A 16,944-nucleotide genomic window follows, 5' to 3' on the forward strand; every position below is an offset into this window, starting at 1 on the left:
CATATTTTTCTACAATGATTATTTTTTTACATTTGTACGATACTGATCCCATGCATATCAATAGTAAAGTGTACTAAAAATTATCAAGTGATTTCTTGAATTATATCTGTACACCTCAAAAGTACCGATTATGTATTAAGTGTTTTGGAACTTATCAAGGAGATCCAGTATTCTGTCCTGTTCTTCTGCCTGGGCCTCAGAACTGCCACTGTCACCTAAATTGCTGGCATACTCTGTTGAAAAACATAAAAAGTCTGAGTAAAGATCATATAAGTGGTAAAAAAGGGTATTTTGAATTACAGAAAATTTCTCGATTAGTCATTTCTGGATAATTTCATGCTTAAAGCATGAGCATAAGTTACTCAGGTATACTGGGATAATTTGGATAATTTCATGGATAATTTTATGCTTAAAGCATGAGCATAAGATAGGTATACTGGGATGACCTTTAATGCGACTCTTAAGGATCAGCTCAAAAACCAGGCCATCATTCCAAGGTGCTACATTGTTGTGCTCAAGAAGTATACTGCTGAACTCATGGGAATAAACTTTACCCATAAATTCAGACAATGCTATCAACAAAAATTTTCCATACAACAATATAAAGAGGACCCAGTACTGTTGAAGTTGGAAAAACCTGTATTGTTGATGTCTTCTAAGCTTGAGATTTTGAGAGGAATGAGTCTAAAAGTGATTCTCCATGAGCCATCCCACATTTGCACTGAGAAACAGCATGTATAGTCAAACCAATATAATAAATTATCTAAAACATCCAAGCATGAAAAGCTGTTTCTAAAAAAGGGTACATCATGAAATCTCTTTCCTAAACATCATAAATCTTCTGACATTTCAGTTTGTGACTTAAAAGCAATATCTGAAGCACTTTTCAGAAGAAAACATTTTTTCTACATGCTATACATACCGATCTTATAATCCAATGTGACTAAAATAAAAGCTACTGTGAAGAAACAAGCCCTTGATGGAGTGATATTCTATATTTCCTCTGTACTTAATATTCTTCCTACTAAGACAAAACCATTCAACAGTCATTACTCCCCATAAAAGTTGAAATACATCATTTTGGACATAAGTATATCTGTTTACACAGCGTCAAGTTTGAGGGAAAAAATAAACAGAAGGGTAATTTTACCAATGTATGAGATTATTTTAGTTATGGTAAGCTAACAGAAATCTAATTAAATCTTAAATGAGATGTGTGTCTCTAGAAGCATGTTATTTTGATACTTTATGCTGCTGACTTGATATAAACTTCTATACAACCCTAAAATTTTAAGTATCTTTAAAAAAATTCATGAATTCTGAATGGTCTGATTTTAGTTTTGGCCCTTAAAATTTCAGCTCATGTGATTTGGTTATGATCTGGTACTAACAGTAACAAAAAGGACCCTTACATCTACTTACATATGTTTGGTCTGAGTAGGAAAGCTTACAACAACTGAAAATGTAATAAGAAATCATAGATTTTAAACCCATACCTCTCATAATATTTTTAATTGTCTTGACAGAAGCATTGCGCACATTAAGAATTTTGAGAACTCGTCTCTTTATAGATGGAGGTCCTGTAGCACAAACATCCAACATAATGTAGTCAACCAACTGCAAAGTGAACAGCCCTCCATCCAATCGCCTTAAATACAAATCATCTTCATCCAAATTTTCAGCCTGAAAATTTTTTTATGTTAAAAATCTGTCAAAGAACTACACAACTTTGAACCTAAATATAGCTTAAACTGCAAAGTTGAGAATTAGGGGTCACAATATTATCACATAACTTTTTATAATATGAGAGTACCTTTTCCCTAAACTGACACACTCTGATAGTTGCTATCATAAGTGACAAGGAGGATATAACATCAATACTCTATGTTTCAATCAAAGCATCTGAGGGATAATGACTATATGCGATCAGACATACATATACACTAATGCTGGCATTTTGGACACCTCTCATCACCCCATCATTATAAACAATGATTTACCACATCACAAACCCTTTTTTCCACACTAAAGATACTGAAATCTATTCCTTGCAGGTCCGGCAGTTACCACCATAAAGAAAAACACATCACTGCACTTCTTGACTCATGGCCCCTACCTAGTGGATGTGGGTGGCATCATCAGCACTGTCTAAGCTCACACAGAGGGAGTTCCCTGGGGTAAGAAGGCCTTTAGAAAACCAGGTGACCTAGAGGATATGCAAGCCTATACAGCAACAAAGGGAACTTATCCACAGGAGCCTGGTTCTCCCTGCTCCCATGCAGAGTGCAGTGTTGAGCTATTCACGGCCACCATCTCACATCTCACACAGACTGTTCATCACTAGAGTTGAGGTTATAACCTTTTTATCATATACTGACACTTACATCATAAGAAAGCATTACTCTGTCAGATGTAGCAGCAGCATTCAGTGGTTTCACCTCCATTGCACACTGAATTTCAACATCATCCCTAACCAACTTTGGATCCAGTCTAAATCCTTTACAAGTTGTCGAAAACCTGAATACTCCAAATTTCTGTAAGTTTAGCAACATCTGCAAACATATTTAGGTATGATATGAGTCATCTGGCAAGTTATTTACTCATATCACAAATAGTAGCAGCTCTGTGGAATACTGTCAGATAATTGTACCTAACGCAGGAGACAGCAACAAAGTATGATAAATGAAAAATAATAAAAGTGTACCTAGAATTAAAAGATACTTTATGACATGTTATCCATTCCCCTTCCATTTAGGCAGTTGTTAATCCACCAAAGAAGACTATTCTTAAGCCTATCTGCTAATCTATTTCTTTTTTACAGCTCTCCAACTAAGATAAAGTCAAATGTCTTAGAAAAGTCCCACGAGTGTACAAGCCACCCCACCCATCTCTCATCCATGCTTCTGATTAATCTACCACTGAAGTCTATTTGCTTCATAATACATGGTCTTTCTCTATAAAATACATTTTTATAACTTAGGTGGTTTCTCCTTTGCCAGTAATTGTATTCTCATGCTTGACTTTGTACAAAAGTACTCGCATAATTACATCTATGTGTATGTAACATAATTTCAATTAGATTATATAACCCTATGACCCATTTCATGGGGCTCATGCAGTTTCAAGGCTGTGCCACATCCAGTGCCAGGGAAATGACGGACTCTTCTAGAGTGACAAGTTCCTTTACAAGATTGTACTCCTTTATGACCCCTGATGATGACACAGTCTCACCTATGGTAACTTTTCACTTATGGTGTAAGGAAACTCTAGCATAGCCCAGTAATGCCATGTGGTAGTAATATTATTGAAAATCTACTAAATATCAAATAAAATCTTTAACGATTACAAGACTACTAAACAATCATCAATCTATTTACCTTGGCTTGTTCTTCAAGTGCATAATTAGTTGCTAGAACTTTCTCCAAATACTTGAAATGAAGCTCCAGCAGCCTGTCTACTTTCTCATGATCATTCTCTGTAAACTTATTGATCAGACGAGTCCGCTGATTGGGGCGACAGTTGCGGAGGAGGGACGTGATGATGGAGATTACATGCTCTTCATGCTGAATTACATCAATATGGATGAGAAACTTACATGAAACAGATAAGCAAATTTCAGAATATAAAAGAAGTCTTTCTGTCTACACTCAACCATCATGGATGCTACAATCTGCTGACTTATCCATATCAAAACCCCTCTTATACACACATGCTCTCTCATTATATACCTTTTCCTCTACATTTCAGCAATGCTCCTAATCTGAGATATGTAACTCAAACTTTTTATTTGTTCCTGCTACATGCATTCTTTTCATAAATCTACACCATTGCAGCACTTAAATCTTTACTGTTTCAACTACACTATCTCCTTTGCAATACTAATCTTCCTCAAATTGCTTCATTTCTCAGTTTGTCTCCAAGCCATTTTACAATTACTAATCCACAATTCGTACTTTCAGTTCAGATAAGTTTGTATTTTGGAAGTGATAGAGTCACATGCCCAGTCATTACTAAGCTTCAATGTTTTCCTCACATGCATCAGAAATGCAACATGGAATCAACTCAGAGCTTATCTATATATTTATTTATTGTACTTTGTTGCTGTCTCCCACGTTAGCGAAGTAGTGCAAGGAAACAAATGAAAGAATGGCCTAACCCACCCACATACACATGTATATACATACACGTCCATACATGCAAATATACACACCTATACATTTTAATGTATACATACATATATATACACAGACATATACATATATATACACATGTACATATTCATTCTTGCTGCCATTATTCATTCCCGTCGCCACCCCATCAAACATGAAATGACAACCCCTTCCCCCGCATGTGTGCGAGGTAACACTAGGAAAAGACAACAAAGGCCACATTCTTTCACACTCAGTCTCTTGCTGTCATGTATAATGCACCAAAATCATAGCTCCCTTTCCACATCCAGGCCCCACAAAACTTTCCATGGTTTACCACAGACACTTCACATGCCCTGGTTCAATCCATTGACAGCACGTCGACCCCAGTATACCACATCATTCCAATTCACTCTATTCCTTGCACGCCTTTCACACTCCTGCATGTTCAGGCCCCGATCACCTAAAATCTTTTTCACTCCATCCTTCAACCTCCAATTTGGTCTCCCACTTCTCATTCCCTCCACCTCTGACACATATATCCTCTTTGTCAATCTTTCCTCACTTATTCTCTCCATGTGACCAAACCATTTCAATAAACCCTCTTCTGCTCTCTCAACCACACTCTTTTTATTACCACACATATCTCTTACCCTTCCATTACGTACTCGATCAAACCACCTCACATCACATATTGTCCTCAGTGCAACATCACCTAATTTCTTAGGAATATCCACAGTTACTTGGTTCAGTGCTGAAATTATACAGCATATTTTTTCTCTTTATTTTCTGCCTCCTGCCTCTACACACTGCTCAAACAAAGAATCATATTATAATACTTCCTTTAAGCCCAGCAACTTTGAACTAAGACCCAAACAATTTTTTCCAAAAATCAGTGTCACTCAAAGCTGATAATATGAACAAGTAGATAACTTCATCCTCATGTGTCATATGACTCCAAGTTTTAACCTCTTTATTCCACTCTAAAACATACATTTCTTTTGATTAACTATACTCAACTTTATTGCAAGTTACTGATCAACTTTAAGCCAAACTGTTTCTGGACACCTTATAGTTCAATTTTAATATCTTTATATCAGCTTTCTTATTCCTTATCTCATTAACTTCCATCCTCAGCATTAAGGCCACAATTCAGTTCAGTGTTCCATTTCCTACAGCATTTGCAATCATATTCACAACTTTACATTTTTCCCACTTTCCTAGAAAACTGATACAGATTCATATCTAACAACATTTCATATCTCCTTTGGGCTAAAATCAAGCCTCAAAATAGCATACAGTTACTACACACCTTAGGGTAAATATGTTGCTGTTTCCCGAAGATACTTAAAGAGAATTCACAGTCTATCAATCCTTAATCACTTATCACGATTATACATCAAATATACACAATAATAACGTGACTACATGTTCACTTCTTATTCAACAATAATCCATTCAAGCATGTAGTACTTGATACAAAGACTTCAAGCACACACCTGATCTTTGGTGAGTCCTTTTTTCCCATGCTTCCCTGGGGTTTTCATAAACAGTGGAAAAATAGTTCGCAGGCCAAGGATCTCAACAAATTTGTTGCAATTGTCTGCACCTTCTGGACCTGCAAGTGCGTGATCCAGAACCCGCAGAGCTCCATTACGAGATAACTTTTTCTCTCTGTGCGTAAAAAAAAAAAAAAGATGAAAACTTGAGAGTCTATGTCTGTGGTGTCATACTGTTTCACACAAAAAGTAGTAAGATACTTTTTTATCATGTACATACATTGCATCTGAAACATATGTAAAGGAGTATATTCATGGTTATGTAACTATGTCCAATATACAAATTCCCCTACGCATATCAGCAGTACCCAAACAGTTTCTTGTGTATAACTGCAAGGGAAAACTAATCATGTGGTTAGAAGAGTCATGGGATAAAGTGAAACTACACGAAATTCTACATATAAACATAATATCCACTTAAAGTTTAATGAAGAAAACTGCATACTAGCTTTACAGAGATAAATAAACAAAAAGACATAAGATATATCTGATTTTTTCAGACATGCTTATATCGATTTTAATATTTACTGGTTTCACTCTAACCTTAGCATAAGATTCATCAACTGAAGACCTTCACCTCGCAGGAACAAGTCACGGTTAGCAACAAGCATCAAACAGGAACACAGAGTATCGAACAGATTCTCCATCATTTCAACTTCTTCAATGGCAGATGGATCATGACGTTTGTAAACCTAAAGGGAGTGCATTGTCTCAGCAATTATAGTACCTCCTCAAAGACAGAGCAAACTTTGTAATCCTAAATGTAGTAAGGAAGAGAACTCCAAATGAGGGTGATGACTGTTATCAATCATTCACACCGTAATAATTACAACTTTCCATCCTAGAGGTTGCATCCTGTAACAAACTCAATAATTCCTGTTCAGAGACTAATGCAGTAGGTGATTAACATCTGTATTTCCTTTAAATATCATTAGAATATCAATGATAATATTGAGTGCCAACAGACTGCATCAAATGCTGAACATATCACTGTAAAATATCAAAGAGAAGAATGATAATAGGATTTGGCAGGAAGGTGGTAGAAAGAATGGGTACATGATGAAATCAAAACTATGGCAAAAATCTTTTAAAGCTTATAAGTGTTTTATACTTCATCCAAAATAAATATTTCATCCTTTCACTGCAAAGTTGACTCAACATGTGACATGTGTAATCTCTTTTCTTCCTATACTGAGCATACTTAGGCTGAGGTTTTGTGTACACAATCATTATCCCAAGTCAACTTCGGTTACTTACATTCTAAAAATCTCTCACTTGTGACTTAACTTCCTAGTTCCACCTCTAACTGTCCTCTCTTATATTTCTTCATCTTCAGTATTTCTTTTATTTTCAGATGGCCACAATTGGGGTTTGTTTTTGTCCATGCTATTTTGGCTGCTAAAGATAAAATATAATAATAGCCTAGTTTTGTATATCTTGAACATATTTTAAACATTTTCAGTCACAAAAATGCAGAGATGCATGAATTAGCTGATACTGATCCCTTATGAATAGTGTATGAATCCTCAAAGTATGATTGCTGTCAGTTTGTTGACCACACGTATTCCAATTTATTTGGCCAAGAATAACACATATATTAGTTTAATTTCCATATCTGAGAGTCTTTAATGCTTAAACCCTTAAGCATCATACTCCAATTCATAATATACATAAACATAAGGAAAGGGTGAAATATCTATTTTCATAATGTATAAAGCTTAAATAATTCTAAAAGATTTTTACCATAGCAAGGTAGCTCCAGGAACAGTTGAAGAATGACCTAATTTGCTCACATTCACTCTCTAGCTGTCATGTACCATATATTGAAACCAAAGGCCCTTATTCACAGCCAAGCCCCATATAACTTTCTCCTGTTTGCCCTAACCACTCTATATACCTTGGTTGTGCCTGTTGATAGCACATCAACTCCTGCATACCACATCACTCTTTAAGTTGATAAGTTGCTTCTATTATGTCCTTCTACAAAATGTTAATACCCATGTGAGCATTGTTATCAAAAATAACTACAGTATCTTTCAAAAAAAAAAATTCTTTTGATTCTTAAGCTTGTTTCGCACTATCCAACTAGCACCTGTCATATTTTCTTTGCGTCACTTACATATTTTTCCCCTACTTTAAGAGCCCTTTTTCCTTTTTTTTTTTTTTTTGCTGTATCTATAAATGCAAAGAGAACTTTTGGGTTCTGTTCCATGTTTTGCACTACTTTCTCATTCACTATCTGTCCTCTTCTATGTAACTCCATACTTTGTCCGTCTGCATTTCTTGTTTTTTCATCCCTCTCTTGTATCTCACCTTTGCTTATGGTATACACTTACTTTTTCTTCTATTTCATTTATCCACTGCTTTCTGTCTCTTAGTATTCTTTGCTTTGCACTGTTTTTCTCCATTCTGCATGGTATTTCTCCTTTAACCATTTGTTCCATATTCTCATAAAGCAGAGTTGTGCTCAGTTTTGCTCCAATGTTGAAAATCTTATTCTATTCATGGACACTACCTTGTTATTAATCCTAAACCACCCTATTTTGTCAGAGTATACATTTAAGTTGCCAGTTTGCTTGTATCCACTAATGAATTCTATGCTTGTCTTCTGTTTCTTATTTGTACTTTTATGGTATTTTCTTGGAAGTTATGATCACAGAAGTCTGTGATGATTGTGGTATTATTTGTAAAAGGTAGGTCTAAAGTTTCATTGTTCCTTGTTGGTTGGTGTACAACTTGAATTACACTGAATGTTGTTTGTGTATGACTTGAATTACACTAAATGTTTGAGAAATATTCATTGATTTGATAATATGAAAGGAAAGAAACATAGATATCTTGCCCCTTAATCCCTGCATCCTGCATCCTATTAAGGCATGTCACCTTAGACAGCCCCATAATAACTTTACTTTTGCTTGATCTTTGCATCCAAGTGGGGCATGTCACCTTAGACAGTTACATACTGATAACCTTTATTCTAGCTTAATCCTTACATCCTAGTGAGGTATGTCATCTTACACAGCTCCACAATAACTTATTTTTGTATTTACCTATTACTTATTTGCACTGTACAAAGGACATTTTACAAATGTAGGGCCCCATCTCTTGAATACTATCTCAGTCATATAACCTCTTGAATTTATATATGCTGTCTGCATTAACCATGTCCTCAGACAATATGTTTCATTCATCCTTCACTCATATACTACAAAAATATTTCTTTATATCTTTATTTTTTGAGTTTCTTACTTAATTGGAGGTGGAAAGATGGAGTGAAAAAGATTTTGTGTGATCGGGGCCTGAACATGCAGGAGGGTGAAAGGAGGGCAAAGAATAGAGTGAATTGGAGCGATGTGGTATACCGGGGTTGACGTGCTGTCAGCGGATTGAATCAAGGCATGTGTATGGGGGTGGGTTGGGCCATTTCTTTCGTCTGTTTCCTTGCGCTACCTCGCAAACGCAGGAGACAGCGGAAAAAAAAAAAAAAAAAAAAACTTAATCAGATGTTATGTCCAATGATTACTCTATACCTAGATCTCTCAAAGTAATGTCTACTGTCCTCTTTATCAGTGTCTACTAAAAACTTTAAGGTCATGATCAAGTCACCCCTCAATCTTCTCTTTTCCAAGGTGGGTATGTTTAAAGCCTCTAGCCTTTCCCTATACCTCGGCTATCTTAATTCTGGTACTATGTTCGTTGCCCTTCCTTCCACCTTCTTTAGGAGTTCTTTTTTGCATATTTACGTGTGGTGGCCAAACCTAAGAAGCATACTATAGTTTAGGCCTTATGTAGGATATGAAAAGCTTGCAAAATATTTCTTTATCCATATACTTGAAAGCTAATCTGATATCTACCATCAGACAGTTTGTCTCCAAAGCTATTTTCCTAATATGGGACTCTGGCTACAGGTGTGTCTATGCCTATTACCAAGTAGCTCTAAAATACAGTCTTGAAGCTTATTTCCTGCTAGGTTATACTCATAATGAGGTCATTTGTCACTTCATCTCATCCTCAGTACTTTACAACTGCTGGGGTTGAATTTCATCAACCATATTTCAGACTAACTTTGGAGTCTGTTTAGGTCCCCTTGTGAGCTGATGCAATCCTCCTCCCTCAAGACTTTTCCGTCATATGCAAACATATCTAAGTAAGATTCCATACCTTCAGGCAAGTCATTAATATAGATAAAGAAGAGTAATGGTCCCAGAACCAAACCCAGTGGCCCTCCACTGGTCACCCCCACACATTTGGAAAAGGCTCCTCAGATATACATCCTTTGTTCCCTTCCACTGAGATAATCAATCAATAAGTTTTCCCCTTACTCCTGCTGGTGATCCAGCTTTGTAATCAGCCTCCTGTGTGAATGGGTGTCAAATGCCATCTGTCAAATGCCTTCTGGTTGTACAGATACAGACAGTCCACCAAGCCTTTCCTTTTGTCTGAGACAGCCCATTTTCTCATAAAACTCTCAGAGTTTAGTTACACATGACCTAATTTCCCTAAAACCATGCTGTTCCTCACCTAGGAAATCTCTACAGTGCTGGATGTCATCCACTTGCTTTTTTAATAATCTTTTCCTGAATGTAACACAACCACACTCATTAGTGAGACATACTAAGAAACCCACTACTTCTACACTGTTTTTCTGATGACTTTTAAAATGCACTACATTCTACACTTTTTGCAAGCCATATAATTTATACCTTAGTATTCAAGAATATCACACATCTTTTTTTCATACATATTTGCCATTTCCATGTCAGCAAGGTAGTGTCAAGAACAGATGACTGAGCCTTAGAGGGAAAAATCCTCACTTGACCCCCTTCTCTGCTCTTTCTTTTGAAAAAGTAAAACAGGAAGGGAGGATTTCCAGCCCCCAACTCCCACCCTTTTTAGTTACCTTTTATGTTATGTAAGGAATACATGGGAAGTATTCTTTCTCCCCTATCCCACAGATAATAAAGTGTTTTCATTATATATTAATAAAGACCCCTATTCAAGACCCCTATTCAAGAGGTAAAAGACGTTCGGAGGTGCACTTTTTACCTGTATTATTCAATAACCATAACTGAAGATGCTTACAGCCAGTTGCTGAAGGAGTACATCAATACCATCCATTTCCCCCAAAAGAAGGCGATTTTCTTCATGACTCTGAACACAAATGGCTAAGATCTCAGAGGTATAGAGTTTGTTGGCATCAAAAGGTAACTTTGCACGAAGCCGCTTCAACAGCCAAGCAAGAAGACCACCAGGTCCTGCTTCACTACAGATCTCAGGGTGTACTTCAGCCAAGTTTTCTATAATTCCTGTGTAGAAGAAAGTGGATCCATCAGTGTATTTAGCATTCTTTAAAAATGTCAATAGCATTTAGCATTCTCAAAAGTAATCAAGAATTTATACTCTCAATTGCTGCCCTAGCAGCCTAACTTTTCAGTAACAGGCTTAAAGTCTTTGCACTACATGGCTTTTGTGGGTTAGCTGCAATATGCAGGATCCACTGTTGGTTTGCTTCTGAGATGACTTCACTAAAGCTCAGAATGCAATTTGGCATAAAAAATATCACACGTCAGAATATAACATTGCATGATCAACCTTAATGTCCAGCCACAAAAAAGGAATTATGAGTAGGTAGCTTTTACATATATACTTCCTCATGCAGTAAACTTCTAGGATATAATAACCTACCTAGGGTATTGTGGACACCATCAGCCTCAGGTTTTTGGGTTTCATCTAAGCGCTGGAGGTTATGTACCAGGATGGTGATAACCTGACCTTCTAACAAAGCCTGAACTAGCGACTCTGCTCCACTTTCTTCTTGCAGATCATCCACTTCAGTCATCTCCTGCAAAAGAATATAACTAATAAATTTCTGTGCTGTTGAATTCTTATTTCATCAAATTCATGAAATGAAAATGATTCTTATCTTGATACTCTTGGCATACTAAATCATGATATAAAAAACCTACTCTGACATTGGCAAAGGTTGTTTTTGTATGATGACTGGTTACTTCCTACATACCAGAAGTCAACTGGACCAGGATACTTAAAACTTGGTAATTTAAAGGAAAATGGCCCACACAAGTTATGAAATGTCCAACATCTATGTGTACAGCCTCTCCCTTCTTCCTCACTCACATAAAGCCTCTATATCATGTATGTCCTTACCTGCTTACAAACACAGGTGCATGTAAAATTTTATCCAAACATTTCCAATGCAGTTACCACTATTATAGACTCTGCTGCATTGCCTAAAACCTTCCTTTAGAATTTCTATACCTGGGTTTGAATATCAAATATGTAATTCAAGCTTGTTATTATACATAACATGTGAAAAGAATTATTATTACCTATGCAAGTGTAAAGAAAGAGTAAAAATTTTTTTCAAACTTGATCACCATTGCTCGCATTAGCGAGGCAGTGCCAGGAAAAGATGAAGATAGGTTGCATTCGCTCACATCCATTCTTTAGCTATCATGTACAATGCACGTCTTTTTCCATCTTTTTCATCAATTTCTAAAAGATCGAAAAAGATGTAAAGTGGAAAAAACAAGGCTGTTATAGCTAAAGTCCACAAATATAGACAGCAAAATACCACTGCAAGATTCTTTTTGTGTCGAGAAATATAGTCATAAATGAGTGGGAATAAGTGGGACAGTGCCCAAGAAAGGCTGAGGTGGGTGGTAAGTAAAAGCATGCAAAGAAGAGCCAGGGCTAGATCCAGCATGCACGGGAGGAAGAGAAGGTGAGTTGGTTGTGGTGTGGTGTATGTTAGATGTTTAGTATTTTGTGAAATAAGGGGTTATTCTATTTGTCAAGAATTCAAGGAATTTGTGTTAGCTTAAGTTGATATTGCATTTTTGCAGGTAATTATGGGTTCATTCAATTACTCTATTTTCTTCATTACACATTAAAAGATGCAATTACTTTCACTAAAGTGCTGGTTCTGACATGTGTGTCTACTGGCAATTCGTAGATGCATTCCAATATGACATATTCCAACCATAATGTACATAAAAACTAATAAAATGATAATCATAACAATTTAGAAAATCAAACAAACCTGTAATAGATCAACAGTAGCTATGGCAATATCAGTATTATCATGGCTGAGGAGAGACAGCAAACTCTTCACTGTCCCTAGTTCCACCAACACAGGGTAAAGTTCTGGGACTGTTGCCACCACATGGAGTTCTTCTACAGCATCATTCAAATCAAATTCTGATTCCATAAACCTATGAATATCAATACACACAGTGTAATTTAGTTTGGCTCTTAAGGAAACTTACTACCTATACAAAAAAGTTGTACATTTTCAAAATTACCAGTCTGGAAAAGACAGTAAGAATGTTCCATTAATCATTCTTATATGCAGTACATTTCTAAATACTTACTTCCTTGGATCATCTGGAAACTTTATTCGAAGCTCCTGGTTCTTCAACACTCGTTTCTCAAATCCAAGAATCATCTTCTTGAGTTTTGACTCATCCAAAGGGCCCTCAACCTATATGAAAATCATTGTAAGAAAAATTCATTATGCACAGAGAGACAAATCTTAACACTTTCACAGGAACTGGAAGAGCACATGCTAAGCAGTCCTATCCATTCAAGGCAGGTGGCTCTACCCTAAAAACTAAATAGACCTTAAATAATTTCCATACTAAAACTATACTGTGTGGACCAGCCCACCATGACCCTTAAAAATCACTAACCCATTATGCTATTATACCAAACAGGGTCATATAGTTCACAGCTCAAAAACCAGCTAAAAAAATGATACCATAAAAGAGACAAGACCACTGTCTCCTTGCATCACAGTGGACGAAAAGCTGAAGTATCTCTTTCAGGCTTCTTTTCTGTAACTAACTATCTATTAACTTTCAATCCACTTCCATTAGCATGGAATACGTCAACTATGTACAGCTTCATATGCATTCACATACCAGTACATATTCTCAATCTATGTAGTATATGAAAGTAACAGTCCTTATAAGTATACAAGTGCTTTATTTCATGGATGAGCAATTCTGATTTTTTGGTTTATTCTAAAGAATAGCAAAGTTCTATAGAAGAGTGCTGAGACAAAAAAGTCTAGTTTTCTTGTCAACAGATAAAATGTAGATACTGTGAGGTATCATTTAGAAAAGAAATAGAATAAAAACTCTATCCAATTATTGTAATAAAGCATTAATCTAACATCCTTCTCAGAAAATGCTCAACAAATTACAACATTGATCATTTCACTTTGCAAATACAGTAAATCACATCCACTTATCAATTTACTAATATAATAAAACCATTTTTGTTTACACTGAATGGATTTGGCATGTAGAGGCAAGCATATTTTATGGACATTCATCATTCCCCCAACTAAACCTAACCTTGTAGGCTGGCAAAGAACAAGGCTACCTGATTCCCTGCGTAGATCTGATACACTAACATAAAAGGTTTTACTCTTACCGCATCAGGATCCTCCTGCTCCTCAAGCTGTTGTAACTTTTCTTCTACAATCTGACGAGTTCGTGCAGAAGTCACTACTGGAGGAACAGTAGGTGTAGGTGGCTGTGGACCTAGACCTCGAGTTTCTAGTCTTCCTCGCTTCCTTCCTGGACGCTCCCTTTCTTCTTCTTCTTCCTCTTGTGCTCGTTTTACTGCCATCTCTGGCTGTTGAATTGTTTAATCACATACAATTTTAATGGAATAAATGTTTCCCAAAACACAATTTTGATAAAAACTATTCTGTACCATAAGTAGTTGTCTTTTCCTATCTTCTTCAGGCAGCACCAGACAGAGAAGAACAAGGTATCATTTACAGGCGTCCAGTCTCTGGCTGTGACAGACACTGCATCAAAAAAAGTGTCTGCCATTCATAGCCAAGTCTTGAAAATTTTATAATTTACCTTTACCACTTCATATGCCCGGTCAGCCCATTAACAGCACATATCCCCCACATATACCATAAGGCCTCAATTCTTTCTACCCAGTGAATACCTTTTGCCCTTTTGAACATTCAGGCCCAAGCAATCCAAAGCCTCCTTTACTCTATCCTTCTATTTTCTGCTCAAACCTTCTTGGAAGGTACTCAAGTCTTTCCCTTTCCCTTGTTCCCTCGCCTTCCAACACATAAATCTCTGTCAGTCTCCCTTCAGTCATCCTCTCCATAGTCCTAAACCATTTCAGGATACCCTGGTTACTCTCTCAATAAAACTACCTCTCTGTGGCAGCATCAATTCTCTCACAATCAAATCTCCTGTCACATACCTCCCTCAGGCATTTAACTTCCAACACATCCACCCTCTTTCTGCATTCATGGCTGAAGACTTGCATCCATGCAAAATTGCTGAGACATTACATGTGGCAAAAAATAGTAAATCCAATGCGGAGCTACATATCATGAAGTGAATCTGCTATGCATTATTTAGTCATACATGGAAGGCGAGAACATTATCTCGGAAAGCAAAAATGGGTATCTTTGAGGGAATAGTGGTTCCAACAATGTTATATGGTTGCAAGGTGTGGGCTATAGATAGAGTTGTGCGGAGGAGGGTGGATGTGTTGGAAATGAGATGTTTGAGGACAATACGTGGAGTGAGGTGGTTTCAGCGAGTAAGTAATGAAAGGGTAAGAGAGATGTGTGGTAATAAAAGAGTGTAGCTGAGTGAGCAGAAGAGGGTGTTTTGAAATGGTTTGGTCACATGGAGAGAATGAGTGAGGAAAGATTGACTAAGAGGATATATGTGTCAGAAGTGGAGGAAACGAGGAGAAGTGGGAGACCTAACTGGAGGTGGAGAGATGGAGTGAAAAAGATTTTGAGCGATCGAGGCCAGAACATGCAGGAGGGTGAAAGGCATGCAAGGAATAGAGTGAATTGGATGTGGTATACCAGGGTCAATGTGCTATCAATGGATTGAACCAGGGCATGTGAAGCATCTGGGGTAAACCATGGAAAGTTTTGTGGGGCCTGGATGTGGAAAGGGAGCTGTGGTTTCGGTGCATTATACATGACAGCTAGAGACTGAGTGTGAATGAATGTGGCCTTGTTCTCTTTTCCTAGGGCTACCTCACGCACATGCCGGGGAAGGGGGTTGTCTTTTCATGTGTGGCAGGGTGGTGATGGGAATGAATAAAAGCAGCAAGTATGAATTATGTACATGTGTACATATGTATATGTCTGTGTATATATATATATATATATATATATATATATATATATATATATACATATATATATATATATATATATATATATATATATATATATATATATATATACGTTGAAAAGTATAGGTACGTATATGTGCGTGTGGACGTGTATGTATATACATGTGTATGTGGGTGGGTTGGGTCATTCTTTCATCTGTTTCCTTGTGCTACCTCGCTAACACAGGAGACAGCGACAAAGTACAATAAATATAAATGTACATAAACTCTACACCAATCTCCACAGGGTGAATAAAGTCCTAATATCTTCTTAGATCATTAAGGAAAGAGAACTGAGCTAAAATCTCTTATCTTAAAAGCTGGAGATGTTGTGATACCGAAAACCCCCATTTACCAATTCATTACAAACTTCCACTCAAACTCTTTCAGAGATTGTGCTCCCCATCTTCTAATTCATTCGGGTTTTCGTAGTCGTATTACTCTAAACATTCCATTCTGGTAGTACTACATAATAAGCTCAAGCAATAGTCATACATAATTCTAATACAAATGTAACTTCCTTCTTACACTCTTCCCATCTTGTCCTTTTTATCCCTCTTCGCATCATCTATTCATATAGCCTACATCCTCTCTATCAGTCAAAACTACACTAGTAATTTATCGTCTATCGGAATGTTTGGAGAGATAACATTTTAAGAATAATCTCGTGTCAAAGTGAAAAAAATATTATAAGGACGAGACCCCCTCTAAACACGAAAACGAGATCATTCACATATGTCAAAAATAATGGAAAGTCTCGAGCATGTCAATGATGTCAAAAATAGACCACCATCTACAGTGTTCATCCTTTTTATTTTCTGAAGGCCCTTCCAATATCTTACCTTAAAAGACAGAAGCTCTCCAACATCCATCGTTGCTCAGAAATGACCAATTCTGTAGAACACCCCACAACACAAATGGTTTTGTTTACAATTTGCCATCCATCCACGGGTATCCAGCCATGGTAATCCGTCACGTTCTTCACTAAAATCCGGAAATAGGTAAATAATAATATAGGCTAAAAAAACACTCTAAAATAG

The 16,944-nt window shown here is 36.7% G+C and overlaps 1 protein-coding gene across 2 annotated transcripts; it reads right to left on the bottom strand.

The window, feature by feature from the left end:
- Window positions 1-16,884, bottom strand: LOC139746002 (beta-catenin-like protein 1). 2 transcript variants are annotated; one of them, XM_071656790.1, is made up of 11 exons: window positions 16,747-16,884; window positions 14,165-14,368; window positions 13,099-13,208; window positions 12,768-12,939; window positions 11,393-11,549; window positions 10,790-11,013; window positions 6,251-6,399; window positions 5,648-5,822; window positions 3,378-3,563; window positions 1,497-1,683; window positions 1-233 (listed from the first exon to the last, which is right to left on the bottom strand). In XM_071656790.1, the coding sequence occupies exons 1-11, from the start codon at window positions 16,774-16,776 to the stop codon at window positions 136-138; spliced, it is 1,692 nt and encodes a 563-aa protein (XP_071512891.1). In that variant the 5' UTR covers window positions 16,777-16,884; the 3' UTR covers window positions 1-135. The 2 variants fall into 2 exon arrangements, with proteins under 2 accessions (XP_071512891.1, XP_071512892.1); XM_071656791.1 differs by lacking the exon at window positions 1,497-1,683.
- Between the last annotated feature and the right edge of the window lie 60 nt (window positions 16,885-16,944).

This window comes from Panulirus ornatus, chromosome 63 (genome assembly GCF_036320965.1).
Source record: "Panulirus ornatus isolate Po-2019 chromosome 63, ASM3632096v1, whole genome shotgun sequence".
Classification (NCBI taxonomy): Eukaryota; Metazoa; Arthropoda; class Malacostraca; order Decapoda; family Palinuridae; genus Panulirus; species Panulirus ornatus.